At 37.7% G+C, this 25,601-nt stretch overlaps 1 protein-coding gene across 1 annotated transcript in view; it reads right to left on the bottom strand.

The window, feature by feature from the left end:
• LOC307161843 (MAM and LDL-receptor class A domain-containing protein 1) overlaps positions 1-25,601 on the bottom strand; it is a gene marked incomplete at both ends in the record, with an annotated part of 47,285 nt that overhangs the window by 9,714 nt on the left and 11,970 nt on the right. Inside the window, 8 exons of the mRNA XM_079876780.1 lie at positions 303-568; positions 1,997-2,333; positions 6,219-6,462; positions 6,553-6,749; positions 8,102-8,642; positions 12,090-12,242; positions 13,696-13,940; positions 14,592-14,681. Coding sequence (XP_079732906.1) covers positions 303-568; positions 1,997-2,333; positions 6,219-6,462; positions 6,553-6,749; positions 8,102-8,642; positions 12,090-12,242; positions 13,696-13,940; positions 14,592-14,681 — 2,073 coding nt within the window. The remainder of the gene's footprint in view (positions 1-302; positions 569-1,996; positions 2,334-6,218; positions 6,463-6,552; positions 6,750-8,101; positions 8,643-12,089; positions 12,243-13,695; positions 13,941-14,591; positions 14,682-25,601) is intronic.

Genomic DNA, 25,601 nt, shown 5'->3' with positions numbered 1-25,601 from the left:
CATCTACTATTCTGAAAGAAACAAATGATTTAGCAATTGAATTTGCGATTTTTTTGTAGTACATTTCATACAATGATAATTGTTTACATAAGCAATAAAGAAAACATATAAAAAGCATGTAAATGTTAAGTTGAAAATTATTTCATAATATATTAAAGTGAAAAGAAGTTCCAAAAAAGAAAAACAAATGTGCAGCACAATGAACAGCTAAAAATATATATTTTCTTTTTATTCCAGATTTAAATGTTTAATAAGACAAATATGATTTTAGAATATTATTGAACAATTAACTATGCACTTACAACAGAAGGTGTGATTTCTCCAGTCTGGAAGAAACACCTCTGCTATCTCACAAGCAGACACATAGTCCTCAAAAGAGGTGCAGAGCAGAGCCATGTCCCCCTGGGAAATACAGTAATCAGAAACGCAGCTGCTGACGTAGATCTGTGGTGGAACGAACCAGTGGCACTCTTTGAAAGCATCTTCAAACAGTTCACTGCACTTGGTATATGCATCATCCTCCAGGTCTGGGTGACACGCAGGGGGGTCTGGAGAGCCATCACTGCAACTGGGAAAAAGGTAGGGGGGAAAACAGTACATTATGTATTTAATATTACAATGTAGCTTTTTATAATAATGAATGGATACATAAATCGTCAATTAATTTAAATAGTGTGGCAGACGTTTTTATGCCCCATTGTAATTGGCATTTGATGAATCAATCACCGTCACATCCCCAGTTTAAAGGGATAGTTCACCCAAAAATGAAAAATAGCCCATGACTTACCCTCAAGTCATCCTAGGTGGATATGACATTCTTCTTTCAGACGAATACAATCTGAGTTAAATTAAAAAAATGTCCAGGCTCTTCCAAGCTTTATAATGGCAGTGAATGGATGTATATTTTTTGAAGTCCATCAAAGTGCATCCATCCATGATGAAAGAACTCCACCCGGCTTTAAAACTTTATCGACTAAAATAACTAGCTCCTGGCAGACGCTGTATGCATCGATTTACGGTGGAAGACTAACCCTTGACCTTGACGCACCACGTAATGACGAACGCGGAAGCGCAGAGGATAGAGCAGAACAAAACACCAGTCACGAATTAGAAGTCTAAAACAAATTTTTTTAAAGAGAAATGTCGGAGGAGCTTGAGTTTGTTGCCCAGCCCTGTTTGTTCGAACAGCGAGAGGCGTCAAAGCTCACGCTACTCCTATATCATACATTGTCAAGTGTTACTCTTTTGGCATAAGTCGACTTGCATAGGCCGTCTGCAGGAAGCTAGTTATTTTAGTCGATAAAGTTTTAAATATGGAAATTTTTCTTACACAAACGCATCGCTTCACTTCAGAAGGCCTTTATTAACCCTGCAGAGCCGTGTGGAATGGATTACTTTTATCATGGATGGATGCACTTTATGGACTTCAAAAAATATTCACTGACATTATAAAGCTAGGAAGAGCCATGGCATTTTTTTTTTATATATAACTCTGATTGTATTCGTCTGAAAGAAGAATGTCATATACAACTAGGATGACTTGAGGGTGAGTAAATCATGGGCTCATTTGAATTTTTTGGTGAATTATCCCTTTAAAGTAGCTTGGTAAATGAATCGTGAACGATTCATGACTGAATCATTCAAAGCGGTTTTGTGAACAGGATCAGCCAATTCATTACGATTACTTCACGAACCGGTCATTGCACATCGCCAAGAAAAGCTCGAGTGAATGTAATTTGCAGAGAATAATAACTTAAATTTCGGCTTTATCATATGGCTTTATACGAATTATTAGCCTATGTTGTTTTTTTGCAATTTGGAGCCAGTAGGCTACTCGTGATGAATGAACTATCCCTTTAAATCGTCAGGCGCAAAAATATTTGGAGTTTTTCCTTTTTGTTTGCTTGAGGGGAACAGTTTGTCCTTTTTTTACAGATTCAACTGAATATTTTAGGACGTATTATGAATTCTGTGAGGATTCAGTGTGAGCTCTTACGGCCAGTCACTGTCGTTGGTGTTCCAGCTGCTGGCGAACTTGTACGAATCCGCTACTGTGTTGCCGTCGGGTGTCAGAAAATCGTCAAACTGAGATCCGGAGTAGGTGCCGCACAGGCCGCACAACACTCCTTGGTAGCGTTCATCCACCTGGACGAACAGCCTGGCGTTTCCAAACAGCAGCCTCAGACCGAAGTTTGAATCAACTTGGACGTAAGGTCCTGACTGAGACACAAACACAGAAGAACCAAACTCCACGGGGAGGCGGACCTGACTACCGTTTACCTGGAGGGGGGAAGAAAACAAGGTGAGGAATTTTTCAGTGCATCTCTTGAAGCCTGTGAAGAACATGTCAAATCACATATATTTTTTTATTAATTAGCATTATATATTTTGTTTACTGTAACTACAGTTACTGTTAGGCCATTTCCACATTAAGGTGGAATATGAGAATATATATATATATATTGCATTACAGTATTGAGGCAATGTAGGCTACTTAACCCACGGTTTCACAGACAAGGCTTAGGCCAAGTCCCAGACAAAAATGCATGTTTGAGGTACCTTAACTGAAAGCAACTTGCTCTGACATATCTAGTCATATTTAAATGTTTTGTCTCAAGATGCAACCAGTAAGGTTTTTTAAGGCACATTCATAAAAGCTACTTAAATGTCCTAATTAAACTAAAGCCTAATCCTGGCTTAATCTAAACCCTGTCTGTGAAACCAGGCCCAAGTCTTGAAGTGAGATTAATTGAGTGAGTTTATGCTTATGATAAGGAAAACTATCTGCCAATGGGGTCAGATTTAATAAATTTTTTTAGTTCAAAGGAAAATTATTATTCTTGTTTTAAGCGTGTTTATGTAAAAACAAGACTTCATCCCCCCGGTTTCATAGATGAGGTTTAAGCCTATTCCAGACTAAAATGCATGTTTGAGCTGTTTTAACTGAAAGCAACTTGCACTGGCATGTGTATCAGTGCCATTGTTTTGTCTCAAGATGCACACCAGCAATGTTGTTTTCTAAGGCACATTTATAAAAGCTACTTAAATGTCCTAATTGAACTAAGGCCTAATCCTGACTTAATCTAAGCTTTGTTTGTGAAACCCGGCCTTCATGTCTTAAAGGGTCATTTCACCCGTGGAGACATGAATGTGTATTGAAAGTGGGTCATTTATGTAGAAGAAATGTGAAATTATTTTTGAATTTGGAGCTTTCTAGACTGAGAAAAGCCAGAAAATGTATTTTTGGCTTATGTGGATGAAAGACAACAACTCCCAGAATGCACTTGCTTCGCTGCCCTACAAGGCCACTCCCAAGCCACGCCTACCGGTAAGACAGCGCTGAGCGCAGTTGAAAACAAAAACATCAAGGCAAGGCTAGGCTACGAGTGAGTCTCCGTGACGAGTTTGCCCAAAATGTCCGGGATTCGGCTTTTGCGTTCTACAGTCGCCATTCATCATGTTTACTGTGGCGAGCAGGACGAGGCTGAGGGGCGCGGGAGAACGGCGCGAGGCCGGTGGCGTGATTACTGACGACCGACACCTGTGAGGCACTGTTCTCGTATCTCGCACGGAGGAGCAGGTATTTTCTTAGCAATGGTAAAACACACATCAACCGATCACGCCACCGGCCTCGCGTCTTTCAACCGATCACGCCACCGGCCTCGCGTCTTTCAACCGATCACGCCACCGGCCTCGCGTCTTTCTCCCGCGGCGCTAGCCTCGTCCTGCTCCCTGTATTACTGTGATTACTGATGAGCGCGCCTGTGAGATGCACCGGTCTCATGGGCTATCTCTCACGGAGGTGCGGGTATTTTCTTAGCACTGTTAAAACGCAAATCAACCGATCACTTGTTTAGCATTCATGTAAACATTACATTCAGATTCACCAATCGGGGTGAATTCAGTTAGATTGAAACAAAAGGTGAGCATGTAAACAATGGATGGCGACCGCAGAAAGCAAAAGCTGAATCCCGGACATTTTTGTCGATCTCGACGGCCGGACATGTCCGGGAAATAGAGTATGGTAACCCCTACTACTCAGCTTTCTTCGTCCCTGTTTTCTGCAGGTTTCTGCCGTTGAAATCAAACGCACTCGCACTGATCTGTGATAGGTCTGTTAGCGCATTAGGTCCAACCCCCTATGGGCGGGTTTGAAAGGGTGGATCTAGTGCTTGTAGTCTTAACAGAAATCCCCGCCTCTTGCACTTCCTCCTACAATGACGCAAAATGACGATTTTTGCGTCATTGTAGGAGGAAGTGTAAAGAGGTAAATACAGATTTCTCTCGTCTCGGGGGAAAATGAAAAAATGTTGCATGACCATTCAATAGTATGACTGGGTTTCTAACAATGCAAAGCTTAATGCAAATGGGTGAAGTGTCCCTTTAAATGTCACCATGGGGGAAAAATGCAATGGTCCTAAAGTAAGCTTAATTTTCTATATGGAAAAAATCATTTCTTATTTCTTTATTTTTTTTTTTGGATTAAAATGACAGGTGCATATTTTTGAAAGGATATTTGTGATGTTCAGCTTTTAAGACTGGGGCATTACAAAATTTAATATGATACCATAGATTCTGCCAAAATACTGTTTATCTATTCTGCTATAAAATCATGATACATTTAATGTAGGATCTCCTTCAAACTGTCTAAGATGCTTGCAGAATCTTCTGTCATTTTTTTAAAATATTTTGTTACTGGCAGCTGATGCCAAGTTGACACAGTTGTATTGTAGTAAACATAACTGGAGTAACTTTGGTAATCTGCTGGGAACTATGTTAGAATGGTAAATGTTTGATAATGGATATTTTATAATAGTCCCAAATCATTGTCAATCATAAAAATGTGCTTCGATTTGTCATGAAATCTGGGTCATGTGTTTGCTGGCACATTGTTTTATCTTTAATTTAAGGGCCAGAGAGTGTTGTGTTCCTGATAAGATCAGTTAAAGTGTCTGAGTCACAAAAGTGCTTGTGATTGAATACTTTTTTTTTTTTTTTAAGTGACCGGTTTAAACCTGCATATCAGAAATCTGATCATGTCAAGCAGAAGTCACTATCAGGACACTCCTCAAATGTTATCATTTGAATTATGACATATTATGTCATAAGCAAACATATTTCTTATCACTTACCTTTAAAATATGAACATTTTACTTACAGTAAACACTATTTATGAGTCATACATTCTAGATATCAGCTCCTGACAAGATTTTTTTCCACGAACTGCCCATGTATATTATGAAAGATTAGGGAAGTGATACGTGGAGAACTATGTGGAGGCCTCATAAACTTCCCCTCACTGTACTCTAATAAAATAGCTAGTTTTCTTGTCTGGTTCTCTGATCATATCTTTCTTCCTCTAGTTTCTGATCACTTATCTAATCACCAGATAGGCATTGATGTGTAAATGTGGACAGTCATCTGTGTGATGTGACCAAAATACATTTTCTTACTCAGTACTTTTGTCTTGTTTCTCAGTACAAATATCCAGTACAAATAAACTCTTAAATCAAGATGCATTTGCTTGAGAATCAAAATGACTTAAGTCTTGTTTTCTAAAAAAAAAGAAAAAGAAAACAAAAAGTGTAATTGAGTGAGTTTATGCTTGTAATAAGAAGAACTATCTGCCAATGGGGTCAGAAATATATTTTTTTAATTCAAAGGAAAATACGTTTTTTTGTTCGGTTTTTTTTTTTTTTTTAGCAAGACTTTAGATCTTATGCCAATTTGCTTCTCAAGTAAATGTTTTTTCTTGTTTAGATATTTGTACTGGAAAGCAAGACAAAAATACTGAGTAGGAAATTAAATTACTGTTGGAAGTGTCATTAAATCTTTTTGGACTGGGTAGTTTTGAGTTTGAAAGTTATTTTTAAGTTTTCATAGTAAGCTGGAGCAACAATATCTATATCAATATGAAATGATTCCTTTGGTGTGCAGATGTGCTATGGACATTAGTTAATAATGAGACTTAAAATGGTTAAATGTGCATGGTCTATTTGTGGTGTAACTGAATAAATAGTTTTAAAATAAACTGTGATAATATGGCCAATTTCTAATGAATGACAAAAACAAGACACTCACATAAACCAGCTTGTTCTTCCCGATGACAATGTGTAGGCCTTCCATGTCAAGAGCTACAGAGTTAAGAGAGGAAGTTGCAGAGTTGTTCCGTCCCTCATTTCGTGCGGTTATTGTGAACTGGGTGTCAGTGGACCCACAGGTCTTTGCTATTGTGTAGTTGCAGGTGCCCCAGAAGGAGTAGGCCTTGCCATCGAAAGTGATGTAATGGGGGTCACCGTAGACACTGCAGGTCACCGGACTGGACGGGAAACAACCTTTTACACCATCTTTAACCATGCACACTTCATCAGCCATGCAGGAAGCAGATGAACAGTGAATGTTCCCACGGCCCAAACACTGGCACTGTTGCTCACATTCACCCTCCATAAATGTCTCACTGATCTGGATAGGACAGGATGAGAAAGATTTATGGACACATATACAAATTAATGATTTATGGACAAATAAATATAAATGGCTAAGCTTATTTACCGAATAATGCTGTCCATTAGCCCAACATCCACAGTCTTTAGCTAGCACACATGCTCCTCCACTGAGCATGAAGCCATCGTCACACTCGCAACGCTCCTCACATATCCCACAAGGCCCTGCGGTGTCCAGGCTGGAGCAGGTCTTGGGACAGCCACTGGCACAGGTGTTATGGTGGCTGTGTAGGCCACATGACACAGCTACAGCAGAAACCAGAAGAATCAAACATAATTCATCAAAAATAAATTTACAGTACGTTTGCCAGTGCCTGATAGGTTTACAGTACGTTTCCCAGTGCCTGTTGGATTTACAGTACGTTTCCCTGGGCCTTTGTGGTTTGTAATGGAAAGTTACGGGTCAGCTGGTGAAGGTGTGGGAGAATATTAATTAATAACCAGTGAGTAAGTCGAGTACTTCTGTGTGGATTGTTAGGTGGAGACTAGACTGCTGATTACAGAGGTCTGAGATAGGCCTTTTGCTCAACTGTGGCTTAAATCAGGCAGTCTGATCTGACACGTCAAGTCTTAATTTATATTTATGATTTGCTTAACAATACTGGCAGTCCTTGAATGGCTTGTCTGTGTTCTTGCCCATTGTTTCATAGCCTTGGGTGGATATGAGATAATAAGGCTTTAAAGCAATATTCAAGATTAAATGCATTTTGATAGAGCTCAAGGCCCGTTTCACACGTGCTGTGCATGAGCAGCAGTGTGTTCAGTTTTTGTTGATATTTGCTTTTTAATTTTTTCTGCCTATTTTAAGATGTGAACTGAAGGTTAATTTGTTAAAAAGTTAAAGCGATTGTGATATATAAGTTAAATGCATCAATCTGAGGCATTTTAATAGCAAAATTAAGAGCTCCATCCCCTTTTTTTGTGACCAAATTTAACAGATAAAAAATTTACTCAAACCTTTTTTAAGTCGTGATTATCAGTCCGCATTACATTCACACTGGTGTTTTTAATCAAGCAATTTGAATATATTATTATTATCTCTAATAAATGAATAATGAATATTTCTAAGTAAGTATTAATTATTTTTTATAGTAACCAAAGATTGATTTTGCTGCATTCACAGTGAACTAAGATGTTGAAAACACTGGATAAACACAGTGCTGTGCTTCACTCTGAAACAAGGAGCATGACAGACTAGATACTTTTTTAATTAAATTGCAGCCTTTTGTGATTTGAATATCACACTAAGCCATTTCACTAATTTTAGGTCATTTGACACATGCTTTGCCAAAGAAATGCCTAAATTCACTTGCAGTATAAACAAAGTAGTATAGATAGATTTATAATATTTATAATATATAATATATACTATTTATTGGTTAACACCCATTAAAACAATTATTGGCTTATTGGGCATAATATTGGTTCTTGCTAGTGCACATTTTACATGGACAATTTAAAAAGACAACTTTAGAGATCAAATAATAATAATATTAAACAGATTTAACTGATTTACTGATTTTACTAGTCAAGTTTGAGTTTTATTTATCCTAAAATGTTTTTTTTGTTGATCATTTTAGCTATTGTTAGCCACTTACGACAGAATGTTGAGTTCCTCCAGTCCGCAACAGAGATCCCAACTTTGTCGCAGGTGGCACTGAAGGCCTCAATGGCATTGCAGAGTGCAGCAGGATCTCCGTGAGTTGTACACATATCAAACATGCAGTTTTGGAAGAAACTGTCTGCATTGAGAACAGATGAGCATGCTGAGAATGGTCCCTGTCTGGATGCCAGCAGACCGCAGTAAACCTCGCTGGCGTACTGCTGCTCCTCTGTTCCTGTGCAGACCCTAGGCAGGGTGGGCTCATCACACACGCTCTGCCCTAAAACATGAGCATCCTGCACAAGTGACCCGTCTACGACCTTCAAGTCGTCTTCTGTCTCCTGGTTGAAGTTGCCGCACATGCCACAGATTCTGTTCGAGTAATGGCTGGGGATGATCACTTGAACAGCACCGGAATGCATGTAGAAGACAGACAGTTTGAAATCTGTCTGAAGGACCAAAGCGTCTCCCTGGGCATTAACCGTAACTCTGTTTCCCTTCATGAGTAGAGGGAGATCCTTCCAGATCCCATTAACCTGATTAGAACAACAATAGAAGGTGGTTAAGACAAAAATGATAATCATAAATTGTGTTTAGCGGTTGACCGATATATCGGCTGATATTTGGTATTTTTCAATTGCCGGCATCGACTCTTTCTCCTTACACGCACAATTGAAAAACCTTCAATCCTTGATTTCAAAGTATGCTGCGCTAATTATCCAGTTGGCCACTATGTCATATTCATGTCATATTCAATATAAAATTAGCGTTACCTGGTCTTTACTTGAGAAAATATGATGCCCAGTGCACACAGACTCACCAGATTACTGAGTGCACTGGTTAGGTACATTGTTTACTTTCATTTTATCTATTTATATGTAAAACAAATTCTATTATAGGATTACAGAATCAAGATGTTTCAATCTAAAGATTACATGTTTATTTTTCAGATTTTTTTGTGTTCAAATTTTTTTTAAAATAAATAATTTTCAATTTCTTTCTTTCTAATTCAGTAAATATGTCAAATAAATAGGGCTGTACTGTCCTAGTCGATTAGTCGATTAGTTGGTCGATACGTTCTGGTTCGACCAAAATTCTGATTGGTCGATTTTCTGCCGCGTTTATTTCATCAGTTTTGCCGCGCTGAGGCGCGCTCATTTCATAAGGTGGAAAGCACTAACTGCTAATGGGGGTGTTTTCAGAGTACCCTTGTTTCACTGTAACAGTCTGTCTTCAAAACACCCCCTTGTTTTCACCTTTTTTGGATTAGTTCAACCCAAGAGAGAGCGTCGAGCGTAGAAGGTTTGATGCTGAATATTATTTATTTAATTGTGAGAGCGTTTAATAGTCAGTCCTCTTCTAACATGTCAACAACAAAGAAATCGACAGTGTGGCAGAATTTTGTTAAAATTGATAACAGGAAAAAGGTCGAATGCAAAGTTTGCAAGCAACAGTTTTCCACAGCTTGACGACAAACATGACATCTAAAAGTGGTAAGCTCACTTGTCTGCGTTAGCTTGCCCTGTCTGTTTTGAGTAGGCTATGAACATATCAGAATTTGCATATTTTAATGTTTTAGTGTGATAACCTAACTTTTTTATTTTTTATTTGGAGCCTAATGCGCAATTGCGCTGTGCTGTTGGTTGTGTTAGTTTTGAGCCTAGGATGCTTTATTTTTCAGTTATGCACTTTATTTCGTTTCTTCTTTTGATCTGGTTTGTTTAATAAATATATTTTTTTTATTAAAGTAGACGTGCCTTTTGTGTTTATTAAGAGTAAAAGCTTTAAGTTAATAGTCTATAGGGGAGACCGGGGACGGTTGTAACACTTTTTTCTTCAGCACCTAAAACAACCTTTTTTTTTTAGCTACACGTCTGAAACTTTTAGGCAAAGTACCCATATTTGTCTACTACAAATGGCAACAATTTACATTTCTTCAAATATATCAAAGACTTTGTGAGATGATCATGAATACAAGGTGGTCCTTTGTTACAACCTACCCCACTACTGGGGTAGGTTGTAACACATACTGGGGTAAGTTGTAACAGACAAAATGCACAAAAACTAATGGTTTTTATTAACAACATTTTTATTTTAAATCAATAAAATATGTGTGAATATGGGGAATGTATGTGCATATTTTGTGTTCTTCTCATCCCAGGTTTGTGGATGCTGTATGTTAAATTCCACCGCGAGTTGATAGGCAAACTGCATCTTGATTTAAGATTTTTTTTATATTTGGACTGGAAACAAGACAAAAATACTATTTAAGAAATTTTTTTTTTGCAGTGTATGTGTTGGTATTTATTTAACTTTGACCTGATTTTAAATATGTTATTTATCATTTACAAATTAAATTGAGTTTGCATAAAAGGTCCAATAAAAATTAAGGTCACTTTCAAAACACGTGTTACAACCTACCCCGCCACTGTCACTATTGTTTAACTAGCTGTATTAGCATGGTGCTTTGAAATTAGTAGGAGGTTGATACACCATTCTTTACTATAGAAACTACAGTTTGACCTGATATAACTCATACAACATTATCTACAACGGTAGAAGTACTAAACAAAATATTATTTTGTTATGTTTTTCACTTTTTTTTACTTTTTTACCTAAAATTGTGATTTTCTGCGGTAGCTTCAGGAGAGATTGCAACACAGACTTGAAAACCTCCGTGTGCGATCGTAAAGAAAGCCTGAGGAAACTGAAACTGCCACATAACTCCTATCTTATTCCTGATTGGTGGAATTGGTAGTGTTACAACTAACCCCGTGTTACAACCGTCCCCGGTCTCCCCTACGTGTCTCAGCTGCGAAGCTGAGCTCATGTTCCTCGCTCGGTGCGAGGACCCTGCATGGTGAAATGATAGTGTCTGACAGTTTTAACTTATTATTATAACATATGACAAAAATAATTGTCTAAATTATGTTGCATATTCCTCAACAGTTCTTGTGATGATATCACTAGTTGACAACATAGTACTATTTTCGGAAATCATAAGCTATGATATTGCGCAGGTGCACGTGATGCAGCGCTGTCAGAGCTGACAGACTCGAGTGTCAGACTCATTTCAGTGCAAAATAATTAGGTCAAAAACGATTTAATATACTGCAAATAGCCTACTAGTTGTTTGTTTATTTATAATTCATTTAGGCGGACAACAAGGCTACCAAGTACTGCGCACAGTGCGCATCTAATTAATTTAACGTTTTTTTTTCTAACGTCATTTTTAGTCGATTTTAGTCGATTTTTAGTCGAAAATTTCAGGATTTCAGTCGACCAAGATTTTCTTTGGTTGAGTACAGCCCTACAAATAAATATAGATTTAATTCCAGAAATTGTTATGGATGTATTTTTATTATCTTTAAATTAACCAAACCCAATTTCCCCACCATTGACAGAATTTTCCGCCATTTATGAGACAACGCTTCCCCGCCATTGATGGAATTTTCCGGCTTTCCGTGTTTTCGCTATTATGCCTCTTCTGAAAGAGTAGATAATCTTAGCTCAAAACACAGGCAAAAGGAGCAGAAACGAGCAATAAAAGCATAGCCTAGCTTATGCTTGTTTTAGTCTTTGGAAAAAAAAAATTCTCAGGTTTTTGTTCAAAATATTGTTTTTTTTTAAATGAAACTTAACATTCAAGTATTGGTAAAAACAATGCACAAAACTAGAATGAAACTTTTTTTTTTTTTTGAAAAGCAGAGGCTCTGTTCGTTCTTTTGATGTAATGCATGTTCAGATATTCATGCATCAAAATATTCTGTGGGCCATTATATTTTATTGAAAATGATCAAAAACGCTGGCGGTGACTGGCAACTTTAAAAATAAAACGCTGACGGGGAAAGAGTTAAATGTGATATGTATCAGCTTTATATCTCTAAATATCTCTCTAAGATATCGGCATCTCTATTGGCATTGGTCATTAAAAAAACAAAAAATCAATATCGTTCAACGACTAATTGTGGTTGATCGCTCACCATGACTCTGCTCCTCTCTGTCCTCAGCATGGTCACTCTCTGACCACTTATGTTGACGTTCACCTGCTGAATGGAGGAGACGTGCGAGTCCCCTTTTCTCTCATTCTGCACCTCTACTGCAAACTCCGAAAGCAACCCTGAATTATCGCAGACCTTTGACAAAACGTAAGTACAAGGACTTTCAAATTGGAAGCTGACCCCATCAAAAGTAGTGTAATGTGGGTCAGAGGCCACATGGCAGATGCCAAAGGTGTCGTTGGACCAGGGGATGTGAGAACAGATGAGTTGCTCATCAGTGCAGGTGCAACGAGTGCTTTCATCAGTCCAAAATGTAGCTCTTCGCTGACATTGTGGCCCTGTGGATGAGAGTGGCGTACTGCACTTTACTATTTCACAAAGGATAATAAATGTGGTGATGATAAATCTCAGTGTTAGCCTGAAGATGTTTTTATGTTGCTAAATGACATAATTCTTGGTCAAAATAATAATGACCCTACCGCATTGTCCCCTCCGGATTCCTATTCTGTCAAAGGCAGTTTCTCCATCCTCATGCCGTCCTTGTGATAGCTCAAAAATAACCTGCCAGAAGCACAATTACAGTTGCAGTGAGTAACACTGATTCTTCAGTGCTTGCAAAAGACCAAAATGTACTTATTACATTTGTGCACATTACTTTCACAGATGCTCGTGCTTTCTTATCAAACAACTCACAGAAATTCATGTAGTTCTCTAAGACGGCAGACAGCTTGTCATAGAGCTCATACGCGCTAAAAGATAACTCTTGGAGGTTTTTCTAAAGGGATCCCACTTAATCAGTCTTCATTGGTGAATTGTGTTATTTTGATATCTTTATTGTATATTCCAAAAAACAATTACAAGCAGAACCACTAATAATTAATTTATTTACATTTTGCACTCAAAACTATGGAGCCCCTAAAGGGACATGCTGATGGGAGGACAAATGATAAGCCAATGCTTTTGTGTTCTCACAAATTATTTTTGCGTTCCCCCAAGAAGCTTTGCGCTTACTCGCAAAACTTTTGCGAGGGAATGCAAAGGTTTTGCAAGCGAATGCAAACGGTTTGAAATTAAATATATTTTTTCCTCCCATCTCAAATTCTTTCCACAACCATAGCCTTTTAGGCACACCGTACATTTGTGCACAGATGCTTTCTTATCAAACAACTTACAGTAATTTTTGTAGTGATTTAAGATGGCAGACAGCTTATCATACAATTCAGACTCCTAGAAAACTCTTGGTGGTTTTTCAAAGGGATCCTACTTTATCATTAATCATTGCTATTTGTATGTTATTTTTGTATCTTTATTGTATATCTCCAAAAATGCTCATTGGACACCAGCCATTGATGAATGTTGGATTAATTTCTATTGTCCGGTTTCCATTGGCATTACTGTGCTTTTTCATTGTTTAATTGATTAAGTTTGGTGGTTTTGGTTGCAAAACTTTTAACTTTTTGTATACACAGTAAAAATATGCAAATTTGCATTGTTCTCTAAAATGTGTCAAACAAACTCTAACCTTTTACCATTATCTTTCACCATAAAGATGCCCATCACCTAAATCTGAATCTTTAAATTGCTCTACCTGGATGTTGTCGGATTGCTTTGTCAGAGGGATGAGAACTTGTCTCCAGTCTCCACTGCTAGAAGTCTCTGAGGTCCAAATCAGTGTTTGCAGAATGTCATCCACTACCAAAACGTTGAGTTCAGAACTCTTCTGGTTGGGTTTATGGTACCAGAACTCCAGACAGGAGTCTTCTGAGATATTAAGAAATCCACTCTTGAGACGAAACACACCAGATGAACTCACGGGATGGAGAGCGGTTTCCTCTGTAGCACATAGACAAAAAGAAAAAAACATGCATAAGTAAGAGAGCTGCTAGGTTTTTTTTCAGTGAAGAGTTTTACCGCCTTTCAAAGTTTGTGATTTTAGGGTATCCTGGTACATTGAGCTGCTTATGTGGGCTGTGCAAGTTCGAATACGGCTTGCATTGTTACCTATAGGTGGAACAAACGGCAAAAAAACAGCCGTTTCATTGTCAGTTTTTCATTAAACATTGAGTCATGTTCTCTATTGCATTGTGGCAAGCACAGGCTGTATTAGTTACATGCATTTAGTTCATACTGTAGATTGGAAAAGCATGCTGTCATAAAAATTGTCATCACCCGCTTCCATACTAAAAGCTTACATGTGCCACAGGTTAGACTCTGAGCTGAACTTTGTGTTTTGTGAATTCTAGCAGTGTAGCAACAGCGTCACAATCAAGTGGTTGAATGCGGTGCCTTGCATGCTTGAAAGTCAAGTTGAAGAACATAATTTGAGGAATAAAGCAGTTTAAAGAGGCTCTGCTACGTGCTGTTAGAAACCTATTAACGGCTGCTGTTGTTGCCACAGGTGAATGGATTGGCAGTAAACACCAGCGAATAACACAAACTATAGCAACTGTCTCTGCAGCAATTTCATCTCAGCAGTATAATTACCTGTTGCCGTCTGAACGCTGATGGGTCCCTCAGAGGTCCAATCACAGGATGCTGGCAAATCACTGCCAAAATCACACTTTGCGAAATAATCTACAGCACAGGAGGGAAAAGTGATTAAATGACGATAAAAAAGAGGAGTGAGAATAAGGACCTAATCGAAAACAAGAAACAAACCAACAACATATTTCTGTTTGGCTTGTTATAACAAATGTTCATGTCCTAAGTCACTCTTGCGAGAAATTGGTCATACCAGTCGGTGTGAGTGCTTCTGTTAGAAAGGCCTAAAAAGTTCACAACTCATAAGAGTTTAATAGCATGGTTCTTTTTTCAGTACTCCAGAAGATTTTCAGTAACACTTTTATGTATAATGTATTATAAAGTTATTAATAATGTATGTTGTAATGCATTATATCTTTTCATAAATAATTGTAATCAAGTTAAAATGCATTATAATATTTGCAGATTTCTTGATTGGTTGGTAACTTGTCATGTTTTAATGCATCATACTTTCAAAAAGTGTAATAGTGAATATGCAAGTATTTTAGGTTAGTATTATAACTGTGGTTTCAGATTACAATTCATTACAAGGCTTATATAGTGCATTTGTATTTAAAGGTTTCAAGGAAAGTGTTAGCACCAATGCCTTAAAATATTAACCTTATAAAAGTGATGCATAATTTTTACCTGCATTTGACCTCCAGTCAGGAAGAGTGAGTGGGAAACTTCTGCAGATGATGAATGGAGAAATTGTGATGTAATAAAATGTTAAATGGAGAAACATAATATAAAAGTGATAGAAAGACAACCTACCCTGAATGAGCCTCAGTGTTCAGAACACATAAATAGGCTACCACATAGAGCAGCCTCTGGTACGTGTCCCCTGGCATTGTGTCTGTCCCAGTAATATGTCCTCGGGTGTTAACCGCTGAGGTGAGTCTAGACTGTACCTCCTTTATCGGGACAGTGAGAATGGTTTGAATGTGCTGGCTGTTATAAGGGTGATGCAAATTGCACCATTGACCCTGAGAAGGTGTGGTTTTGTTGATGATGCCTCTACAAAAGGGCAAGGGTTTTGATGTATAGTTACAGTAACAACGAGAAATTGATGAGGTAAACTGTAATTTCATTTGTTTAAGCTCCAGTCACCACCGTATCAAAGTCCAGTTATTGTGTTGCAGCAACTCTTTAATTACTACAATCTAATAGAACATTGGTAATGCAATATTAGATAACATAAAATCAAAGCAAGCTCCTTTCTTGAAAAAAAAAAAAAAAAGTTAAACTAGCCAGAGCTGGTTTAAGCAGGGCTCTCAAACAGAAGATAAGATGGTCTTTAGCTGGTTATGCTGGGTGGTGAGGTGGTCTGCGCCTGACCAGCTAAGAAAAATCAAGTAACATTTGTCTGCGTATGCCAGATAGATTTTCTTAACTAGACACCATTGTGATTGTTAAACGGATACACTTTTTAACGGTGTGTTTATTATTCAAGCACGGTATTACAGTTCATGCAAATAGATTTGCAGTGTCCTCAGGTTAATTGAACCATGCCAGTCCATTAAACACACTATTTTATTTACCGTGCTTCACTAAACATTACATTTGCAAAGATCAAATAGGAGCAAAGCCACTGTTTAGATTGATGCCAGACGTTGACACCTTGACCTTGTTATCTGTAGTCGTACCTCTGACCCGTTAAATGTGTAGTTTGCTTTTACTCCAACATTTTTTATGGGGTGACTATATTTGAGCTAGACCTAATGAACTTTATTCCTGTAATTATGTCTCAGTCTTTGGATTTATTTGCAATATAAGACATAAGTTTCCAAATGCTACCCTTTAATTTTTAATTTTTTTAATTATTTTATTCCTCCTATTCTTCTCTTCAACTTGTCCGACAGATAAGATAACACCAGCAACTCTGCATTACGAGAGATTGATTGACTCGAATATCAGATAATAGCTTTCTTTAATGATGTCATCTCAGACTTATGCAGGTGGTCTGATACTGATAGGATTTCCAGGATGTGCATGTCATACATCTGCTATCAACTAAACTCTTGGTTTGCAGCAAACAAAACTCCTCCTTTACAGTAAGCTGAGAAACAGACTGCAGTTGAAGAGACCGGTGAATGACTGCGATTTCAACTCAGATAAGATTACATTTTCTATTTACCCCAGTGGATCATTAAGTGTCATCCTCTGACAGATGTAATACAAACAATATTACAAAATGAACATTGCTTCTCTCTCGGTGCTTGGATTTAATGAGAAAGTGGGCATGAATGATTTGAAACGAAAGCCCTTGGAGAGGTTAGAAATGGCTTCAATTTCTTTATGCCGAGTTGTTGCATAAATGAGTGCTAAGTTTAAAGGAAAGTCTGTTCATTTGGCTGCCATATTTGCAATGCCTCTGGGCAGCTGTTCAAACCCAGACAGCAACATAGTGTCGGCCCAGACCTGGCCCACATCTGGTACACGTGGATTCCACACGACCCAGATGTGGGCCAGATCTGGGTTGACACTATGTTGCTATCTGGGAATAGTCCAACGCATTCTCATGCGCCATATACTGATGCTTTTGACATTTCGTCTACATCGAACGCACATGACACCCTTTAGCGTCAATATGACACGCACACAGCTTTGTTCGGTTATGGGTAGGTTTAGGTCTGGGGTAGGGTAAGGGTTAGACCGCTAGGAGGCGCCTTCTGGCCCATATCTATCTGTGTCTCATATTGACACTAAAGGGTGCCATGTGCGTTCGATGTAGACGAAATGTCTAAAGCGTCAGTATATGACGCCTTGGGATGAGAACGGGCTGAATAGTCCTATTTGAATGGGGGAATCCTGAAATCTCAAAAACTGCTTTCTCCCATTTACTGTATAAGTAATAGGAGTAAACCGTCTTTGTATATCTATAGTCTTTGGTTACAACCTACACTCGTTTACACTATAACTACCACTTACTGCTAAAAACATGCAAACTATGAGCGAGGGTTTAAACTTTTATTTTGAAATCACAATGAACAATTAGCATATTTAGAAACGTACTGATGTATTCTCCTGTGTTGTAGTAGGTTTATAAATGATTTACCTTACAAATCTGATGAAATGACGCATGTTGTTTTCTCAGACGAAGTTATAAGCAACCCAAACTCATAGCTTATGCAGAGACTAAGTTTGTGTGGAGCAGCATTTACTGTGAGCGGAGCTGCACTGAGACGCTGGAAGAAACGTGTCATAATATCAGCGTCGAGCTTCACTCTGAAACCTGCAGGGTATTTATTGAATTGAATCGCAGCCTCGTCCGAGGAATGTGCCACTTCCGGTATTTTGCCGGTTAATCGACACGGGTAAATTGCAATCGAGAATTTTTTTAAATGGAGCGCTCGAATTTAATCGAGGCATTGTGACAGCCTTGCATTAATATTTGTGAAATATTATTACAGTCTAAAAAGTTTTCTATTTTAAAATGTAATTTATTTCTTTAATGGCAAAGCTAAAACAATTCTCCGCCATGGATTCTTTGATGAATAAAAAATTCTAAAGAATATTTTTATTTTTATAATGTCTATAATGTTATAATGTTTACAATTATAAATGTCTTTACTGTCACTTTTTTTTATGTATCATGAACATAAGCTGAATAAAATGTTTTACCGCCCCTAAACCTTTGAACGGTAGTGTCTGTATCACATTTCAATGGAAATTCTATGTATTTTTCTGTTTAATTCTCACAGGCAAAAGTAGTTCCAAAGCAAGCCAAATCATTCTGTAATTTGAGCAAGAAACAGTCTATAATCCCATGCGCTCTGGCTCCACTCCGGGTTTTCCATTGCTCAAAAAACATTCAAATACTTCACAAATAACTCGATTTTACTCTATTCTCTTGTTTTTAGGTATTAAAAAAAGTTGAATTAAAATGTTTACCTGTAATCTGATCCACTGTGTATTGGGTAGATCATATTTTTTGTTAGATATTGAATAATATTTTCTAGTTGAATGACTGCAGAATACTCTCTGCTTTAAGAGATGAATGCATGTGTGTGTTTGAATATTGAGCCATTGTGTGAAACTTTTTTGATGCAGATACATTCCATATCGTAGCAGATTAATGGCCCTTATGGGAAATGTACAGGTGTGTAATGTGTACACAGAGCCCAGATAAAGGCTGGTGTCAATGTGAGTGTTTGTGCAGAGTGTATTTGCCACCTGTCAGAGATAAGAAAAGCCTCTCAATGAGAGCTAAAGTCTGACAGCTCTGAATGGACATTCCCTCGGCCGTTCCCTGACACTTACTGTCATTTGTGTCAATACGCACTAAACTTGAAAAGAATATTAATGCTCCGTTCTGTTCTCTCTTTTATTTTCTCTCATAAAGTCTCTCTGAGATTTGCACAGAGGGAGAGTTTGGCTCTCTCATGAGAGAAATTATCATCATTGTTTAATTGTACATTTCAACTATTTCATTTGATTCTTTTTTTTTAACAAATAAGTGAAGAGATGTGACAACTAGATGCCACTTTAGATGAATCCAGTACACTTTGGTGTCCAACTGTTCCTAGACCCTTTTTTAATATCATTGTATGTGTGTTTGTGTGTGTGTGTGTGTGTGTGTGTGTATGTTTGTATATATATTTTACACATTTTTTTGATGTGAACCCTGTCAGATATATTTGATAAACCATCAAAATAAAAATAACATAGCACATACCTAGTTTTAAACGCATATAGTGGTTGTTTTTTTTGCCCCCCCCCCAAAAAAAAATCTGTATTTAATTGTTATTCAGCTTATTGCATTTTTATTGCATTTTTTTCAGTTCAATGCATCTTTTATTATGAAATAAAAATTATAAACATTAAAATAGATTTAAACATTTATTTTTTTATGTATATATATTAGGGCTGTCAAACGATTAATCGCGATTAATCGCATCCAAAATAAAAGTTTGTTTTTACATAAAATATGTGTGTGTATGGAGTATAATTATTTTCTATATATAAATACACACACATGCATGTATATATTTAAGAAATATTTGCATGTATATACTGTGTATATATATTTATATTATATATAATTTATATTATATATAAATATTTTATATATAAATAACACATTTTTCTTAAATATATATGCATGTGTGTGTATTTATATATAGAAAATAATTATACTCCATACACACACATATATTATGTAAACACAAACTTTTATTTTGGATGCGATTAATCGCGATTAATCGTTTGACAGCCCTAATATATATATAAATCATATAAAGTGCAGACAATTATAGTTCCATGATTTTACCTTGGCATCTCAGTAGTTTGGGCTCTGTGTGGGGTGGATTTCTTCACATTTTTTTTTTACAAAAAAAAAAAAAAGTTCGTTGTTTCTTCTTGGTCTTTAATTAGAGTTTCGGAAACTTTCCTGCAGAGACCTTCAAAGTGTGAGCGGTTCAGAAACTTGTGAGAGACGTGTTTGTGATTTGTTGCTCAGCGAGGGATTTGCTGCGGAAGCCCTGGTGAGTTAAGCTGAGAGCTGCTCTGTGTTTGAAGTGTAACGTTGGAGAGGTGATATATTGTGTGCTTTTCCAAACCATTTCCCCTGGACACAGACTGTACTCTTACAGAGTTCCATGTTTCATTTCAGACGTCATCTGACCCATTTCAAAATGAGGCAGAGTCCCAAACTCACTAGAATTATTGAGAAGATGTTGTCAGGTTGTTCATTTAGAGCATGTGTGTAATCATCCACATAGTTAAGACTCATTCTAAGGTCATCATTAATTTACACATTTAATTTTGGTTCTATACTTTGATTGTCTGAAGGGTGGTAGAGTGCTTATAGTTAGTAAATTAAAACAATTATACACTTTCTTACACAGAGAATATTTGAGGACATGTAAGCTAAATCAGTTAAACACGAAACGTTATCCATGCAAGTCAACATGCTTGCATATTGTCATGCATTAGCATGTCAATTCCAGCAGAGAGCGCCAAACCCCAGTGTTTCTTCTCATTCTGCTTTTTATATAAATGTTGTGCAAGAAGCACGAGGAACAGGAGACACAATGTCAAATTCATGTCTTTATTATAGAAAATAAAAAAGTAGTATGATTGAAGGACGCATTGTTACAGCGGTTTCATGCAGTCTGAGATGTGTGAAGTTCATTCTTTCTTCTTTCTAAATATCAGTGCAGGCAGCAAAATAATAGTGTTAAAGGTTTAGGTGAGTGTTTTTAGAGAGTTGTAGGATTTATTTCTGTGTAAATGACTTGGTCAGTCAGTCCAACGGCTATAGTCTTGGGTTTTTTAAACTGTGGTCTGGGGGCTGCAAGGGGGGCAGGGGGTCCATGGAAAAGCCCAGAGTAAAACTGTAAAAAAATGTACAAACAATAAATAATATTAAAATAATTGAATGAATGAATAAAAAAAAGGTTAAAATAAAAAGTTAGTTATTAACATTTGAAAGTAGATTAAAATTGTATTAATATAATCAAGTAAAAATTGGATTAAAATTGAACAAATTAATAAATATTACATTTAACAGTACATTATGTGAAACATATAGTATTTTTTTTTTTTATGAAACAAACCTAGGAGATTGCTGCTTAAAGGGGTGGTTTAGGATTTTGGACATCGGGCCTCATTTCCAAGTTAGCCTGGGTGTTATTTATCAGTGGAGACATGTTTCAAAAATTTTCACCCAGTCCTCCCAGTTGCATAGTTCGCCGGTGCTAGGCTAGCGCGAGTCAACGGTAACTGCTAGCCTGCCATTAAAACAGTTTTACCCACTCCACAGTACACCAAAAGCAAATAAATTATAACGCCAGACTATCGATGTAAATGTCTGTTGAGAGAATAATGTTAGAAATCAAACTACCCTTTTATCGCATTGCAATAGTTATACTTTGTTCCCTGTATTTATTAGCACAGTCTACAGCAGCAGCGGAGTGATATTAAGTTACCTAGGCAACCGAGACTACTACTAGCTAGCTAGACGTCCCGACTGTAGTGCGCTTCTGTTCTGTGTTTACTTTTCGGCGCAGTACTAATAACCGGAGCAAAGTAAAATTCAGCCGCTGCTGAGAAACTAGTTCCTGTAAATGTAATACGATCATTGAGATGCAAGAGTAGTTTGATTTCTAACATTATTCTCTCAACAGACATTTACATCGATAGTCTGGCGTTATAATTTATTTGCTTTTGGTGTACTGTGGAGTGGGTAAAACTGTTTTAATGGCAGGCTAGCAGTTACCGTTGACTCGCGCTAGCCTAGCACCGGCGAACTATGCAACTGGAAGGACTGGATGAAAAATGTTGAAAACTGTCTCCACTGATAAATAACACCCAGGCTAACTTGGAAATGAGGTCCGATGTCCAAAATCCTGAACCACCCCTTTAAGTTCAGTTCATAATTCACCAAAAGAGTCCTTGATTCACAATAAGTCTCAACACAAATTAAGTTTTTTTTTTTCAAACTCAGTTTTTCATATTAAATTTCAACAGCAAAAAAAAAAAGAAGGGGAAGAAACAAGAAAAAACAACAACAATCCAACAAGCAAGGTGTGTGTGCGTGTGTAGTGAGCGTGTATGTGTGTGTGAAACACACTGAACATTCAGGCCTGGAAACGAGTTTGGAGACTTGGCGTGGGGTTAAAAGATGATGGACATCAGTGCTAGTGCCTGTGGCAGGAGAAACAGACTGGAGTTATGTTGCACCAGGCAGGCAAACCGTGCAGAACTCAATTCCTCCGTCACATTGCGATCGCACCCGGTTAGTGCACACACAGTTTCCAGAAACAAATAGCAGCGACTGGCCTTCAGGTATAGTGTGTGCCACAAACTGTATGCTGTTATTACAGTGACATCATCACTATTGTTTCTACTTTAAATTTTATTGTTTCTAATTTAAGTTACATTTTAAAGGGACATTTTACTTAGTTCTTACAATTTTCAGTATAAAATGATGTTGCTAGCAGAACTGTTATCAGTCTGCATTAGATGAACTTCAAATGTGCTTTGTCTCATATTGATATAAAACAACTGAAGATGTTTTCTGAAGTCTTGTGCATATATTTACATGCATTTGAATGTGATTTCCTGAATTTTGTGAAAGTGGAAGAATCTCAACATTTCAGAGTCTGTTTAGACCTTTACTTTGCATCTTTACATTTAAAACTTGTCACCCAAAATGGATGTTAATAGTTTAAATGGGCTCTTATAGTGCTTGTCTCTCAGAGATTGTATGTGTTTGTGTCTGTGTGTGTGTTTGTGAGAATGTGTTTGAGTCCAGACCTTGACAGGGACACACAGTTCTGCTCTCAAAGTCATTTCCACGCCCTGCATGCCACCTCAGCATCACGCTAACCCATCAAAACTGAGAACAAATGCGAAGAAGTATTAAAAAAAAGACTAAAAAGAGAAAAAAAGGGATGAAGAACTAACTCCCCTTCGTGCCTCGCTTGGTCTCATCGATCCGACGAACTTCAGAGAGGAGACGATCTTATGCTTGTTTCTTTCTGGATGGCCAAAGCAGAGGGGGGCACTGAGATCAAAGAGCTGTTCCTGTCTTTCTAGCCCTCTATCTCTGGATGCGAGTGGAGGAGAGGAGGGAGTGAGAAAGAGGAGAAGAGGAGGAAGATCAGGGCATGAAAGGAGGAAAGATCTTGGTGGATTTAGTGGATCTGAGGGGATGGCACCCCACTGTGTTCACCTTGCATACATACGCAAAACACACACACACACACACACATACACACACACACACACACACACACACACACACACACACACACACACACACACACACACACACACACACACACACACACACACACACACACACACACACACACACACACATTCCATCACTGAGTTTGACCGCATTGAGGAGCAGGGCCGTCGCCATAGGTGAGAAAGGACAAAAAACAACAACAACAACACGATTTCAACCGAGGAGGGCCCACAGCAAGAACCTGCACCTGGACCACGGACACCCTAGCTATGTCCCTGTTGAAGAGTCATGTAGTATGAAGGCATTTGAGATGGTAGCATGGGTCACTTTACAAGATTTATAATGTACATTTATTATGTTACAAAAGATTTATATTTAAAAATGTATCACAGTTTCCAGAAAAACATTAAGCAGTAACATTGATGATAATAAAAATCTTGTGCAACAAATCAGCATATTAGAATGATTTCTGAATCATGTGACACAGAAGACTGGAGTAGTGATGCTGTTGCCATCACGGAAATAAAGTCAATTTTAAAATACTTTACAATGGAAAACTCTTATTTATAATTTCACAAGCTGGTTTTACTCTTTGATCAAATAAATGCAGGCTTGGTGAGCATAAGAGACTTTTTTTTTAAACAAAAAAAAAGATTTTTACCGATCTCAAACTTTTGAACGTTTGTGTGTTTGTTTATATTTTTGTGATTATTTATTGATTTATATAAACATATACATATATAAACATATACATACATATGTATGTATGTATGTATATGTTTGTATATGTATATGTTATATAACATATTGGGTTGAGATCTGGTGACTGTGGGGGCCATTTTAGTACAGTGAACTCATTGTCATGTTCAAGAAACCAATTTGAAATGATTCAAGCTTTGTGACATGGTGCATTATCCTGCTGGAAGTAGCCATCAGAGGATGGGTACATGGTGGTCATAAAGGGATGGACATGGTCAGAAACAATGCTCAGGTAGGCCGTGGCATTTAAACGATGCCCAATTGGCACTAAGGGGCCTAAAGTGTGCCAAGAAAACATCCCCCACACCATTACACCACCACCACCACCAGCCTGCACAGTGGTTACAAGGCATGATGGATCCATGTTCTCATTCTGTTTACACCAAATTCTGACTCTACCATCTGAATGTCTCAACAGAAATCGAGACTCATCAGACAAGGCAACTTTTTTCCAGTATTCAACTGTCCAATTTTGGTGAGCTCGTGCAAATTGTAGCCTCTTTTTCCTATTTGTAGTGGAGATGAATGGTACCCGGTGGGGTCTTCTGCTGTTGTAGCCCATCCGCCTCAAGGTTGTGCGTGTTGTGGCTTCACAAATGCTTTGCTGCATACCTCGGTTGTAACGAGTGGTTATTTCAGTCAAAGTTGCTCTTCTATCAGCTTGAATCAGTCGGCCCATTCTCCTCTGACCTCTAGCATCAACAAGGCATTTTCGCCCACAGGACTACCGCATACTGGATGTTTTTCCCTTTTCACACCATTCTTTGTAAACCCTAGAAATGGTTGTGCGTGAAAATCCCAGTAACTGAGCAGATTGTGAAATACTCAGACCGGCCCGTCTGGCACCAACAACCATGCCACGCTCAAAATTGCTTAAATCACCTTTCTTTCCCATTCTGACATTCAGTTTGGAGTTCAGGAGATTGTCTTGACCAGGACCACACCCCTAAATGCATTGAAGCAACTGCCATGTGATTGGTTGATTAGATAATTGCATTAATGAGAAATTGAACAGGTGTTCCTAATAATCCTTTAGGTGAGTGTATATATATATATATGCTGCATATATATATATATGCAGTTGCTTCAATGCATTTAGGGGTGTGGTCCTGGTCAATATATATATGTGTGTTTATATATGTATGACAGCTTTATCCAGGTTTAAATATACATATATTTATTGGGTAAGTGACCCTAGATAAGTTTAATTATTTCTGGGCACAAAATCACTTGCTAAATCTTGCTTTTCTAGTTAAAATTTTTATATGAATTCTTTGAATTTCAATTCATTCTAATTCTGCATCCTTGCATTCCAATTTTAATTGCGGTTCTGTATCCTATTTGCTGCTGCACCTCAATTCAAATTGCACCCAGACCTGCTAGGAAAAAACAGTCTACTAAACATAAATGGCCCCAAACAAAGACAATTTAAAACAAAACTCAACAAAAAGCGTCTCAAAAGAAGTCACTCCCTAAATAAACTCAGTCCCGCTTCTCAGAGCAGAAATGAGAGT

The sequence above is a fragment of the Squalius cephalus genome (genome assembly GCF_949319135.1).
Source record: "Squalius cephalus genome assembly, chromosome: 7".
NCBI lineage: Eukaryota > Metazoa > Chordata > Actinopteri > Cypriniformes > Leuciscidae > Squalius > Squalius cephalus.
This window is presented reverse-complemented; position numbering and strand designations above follow the sequence as displayed.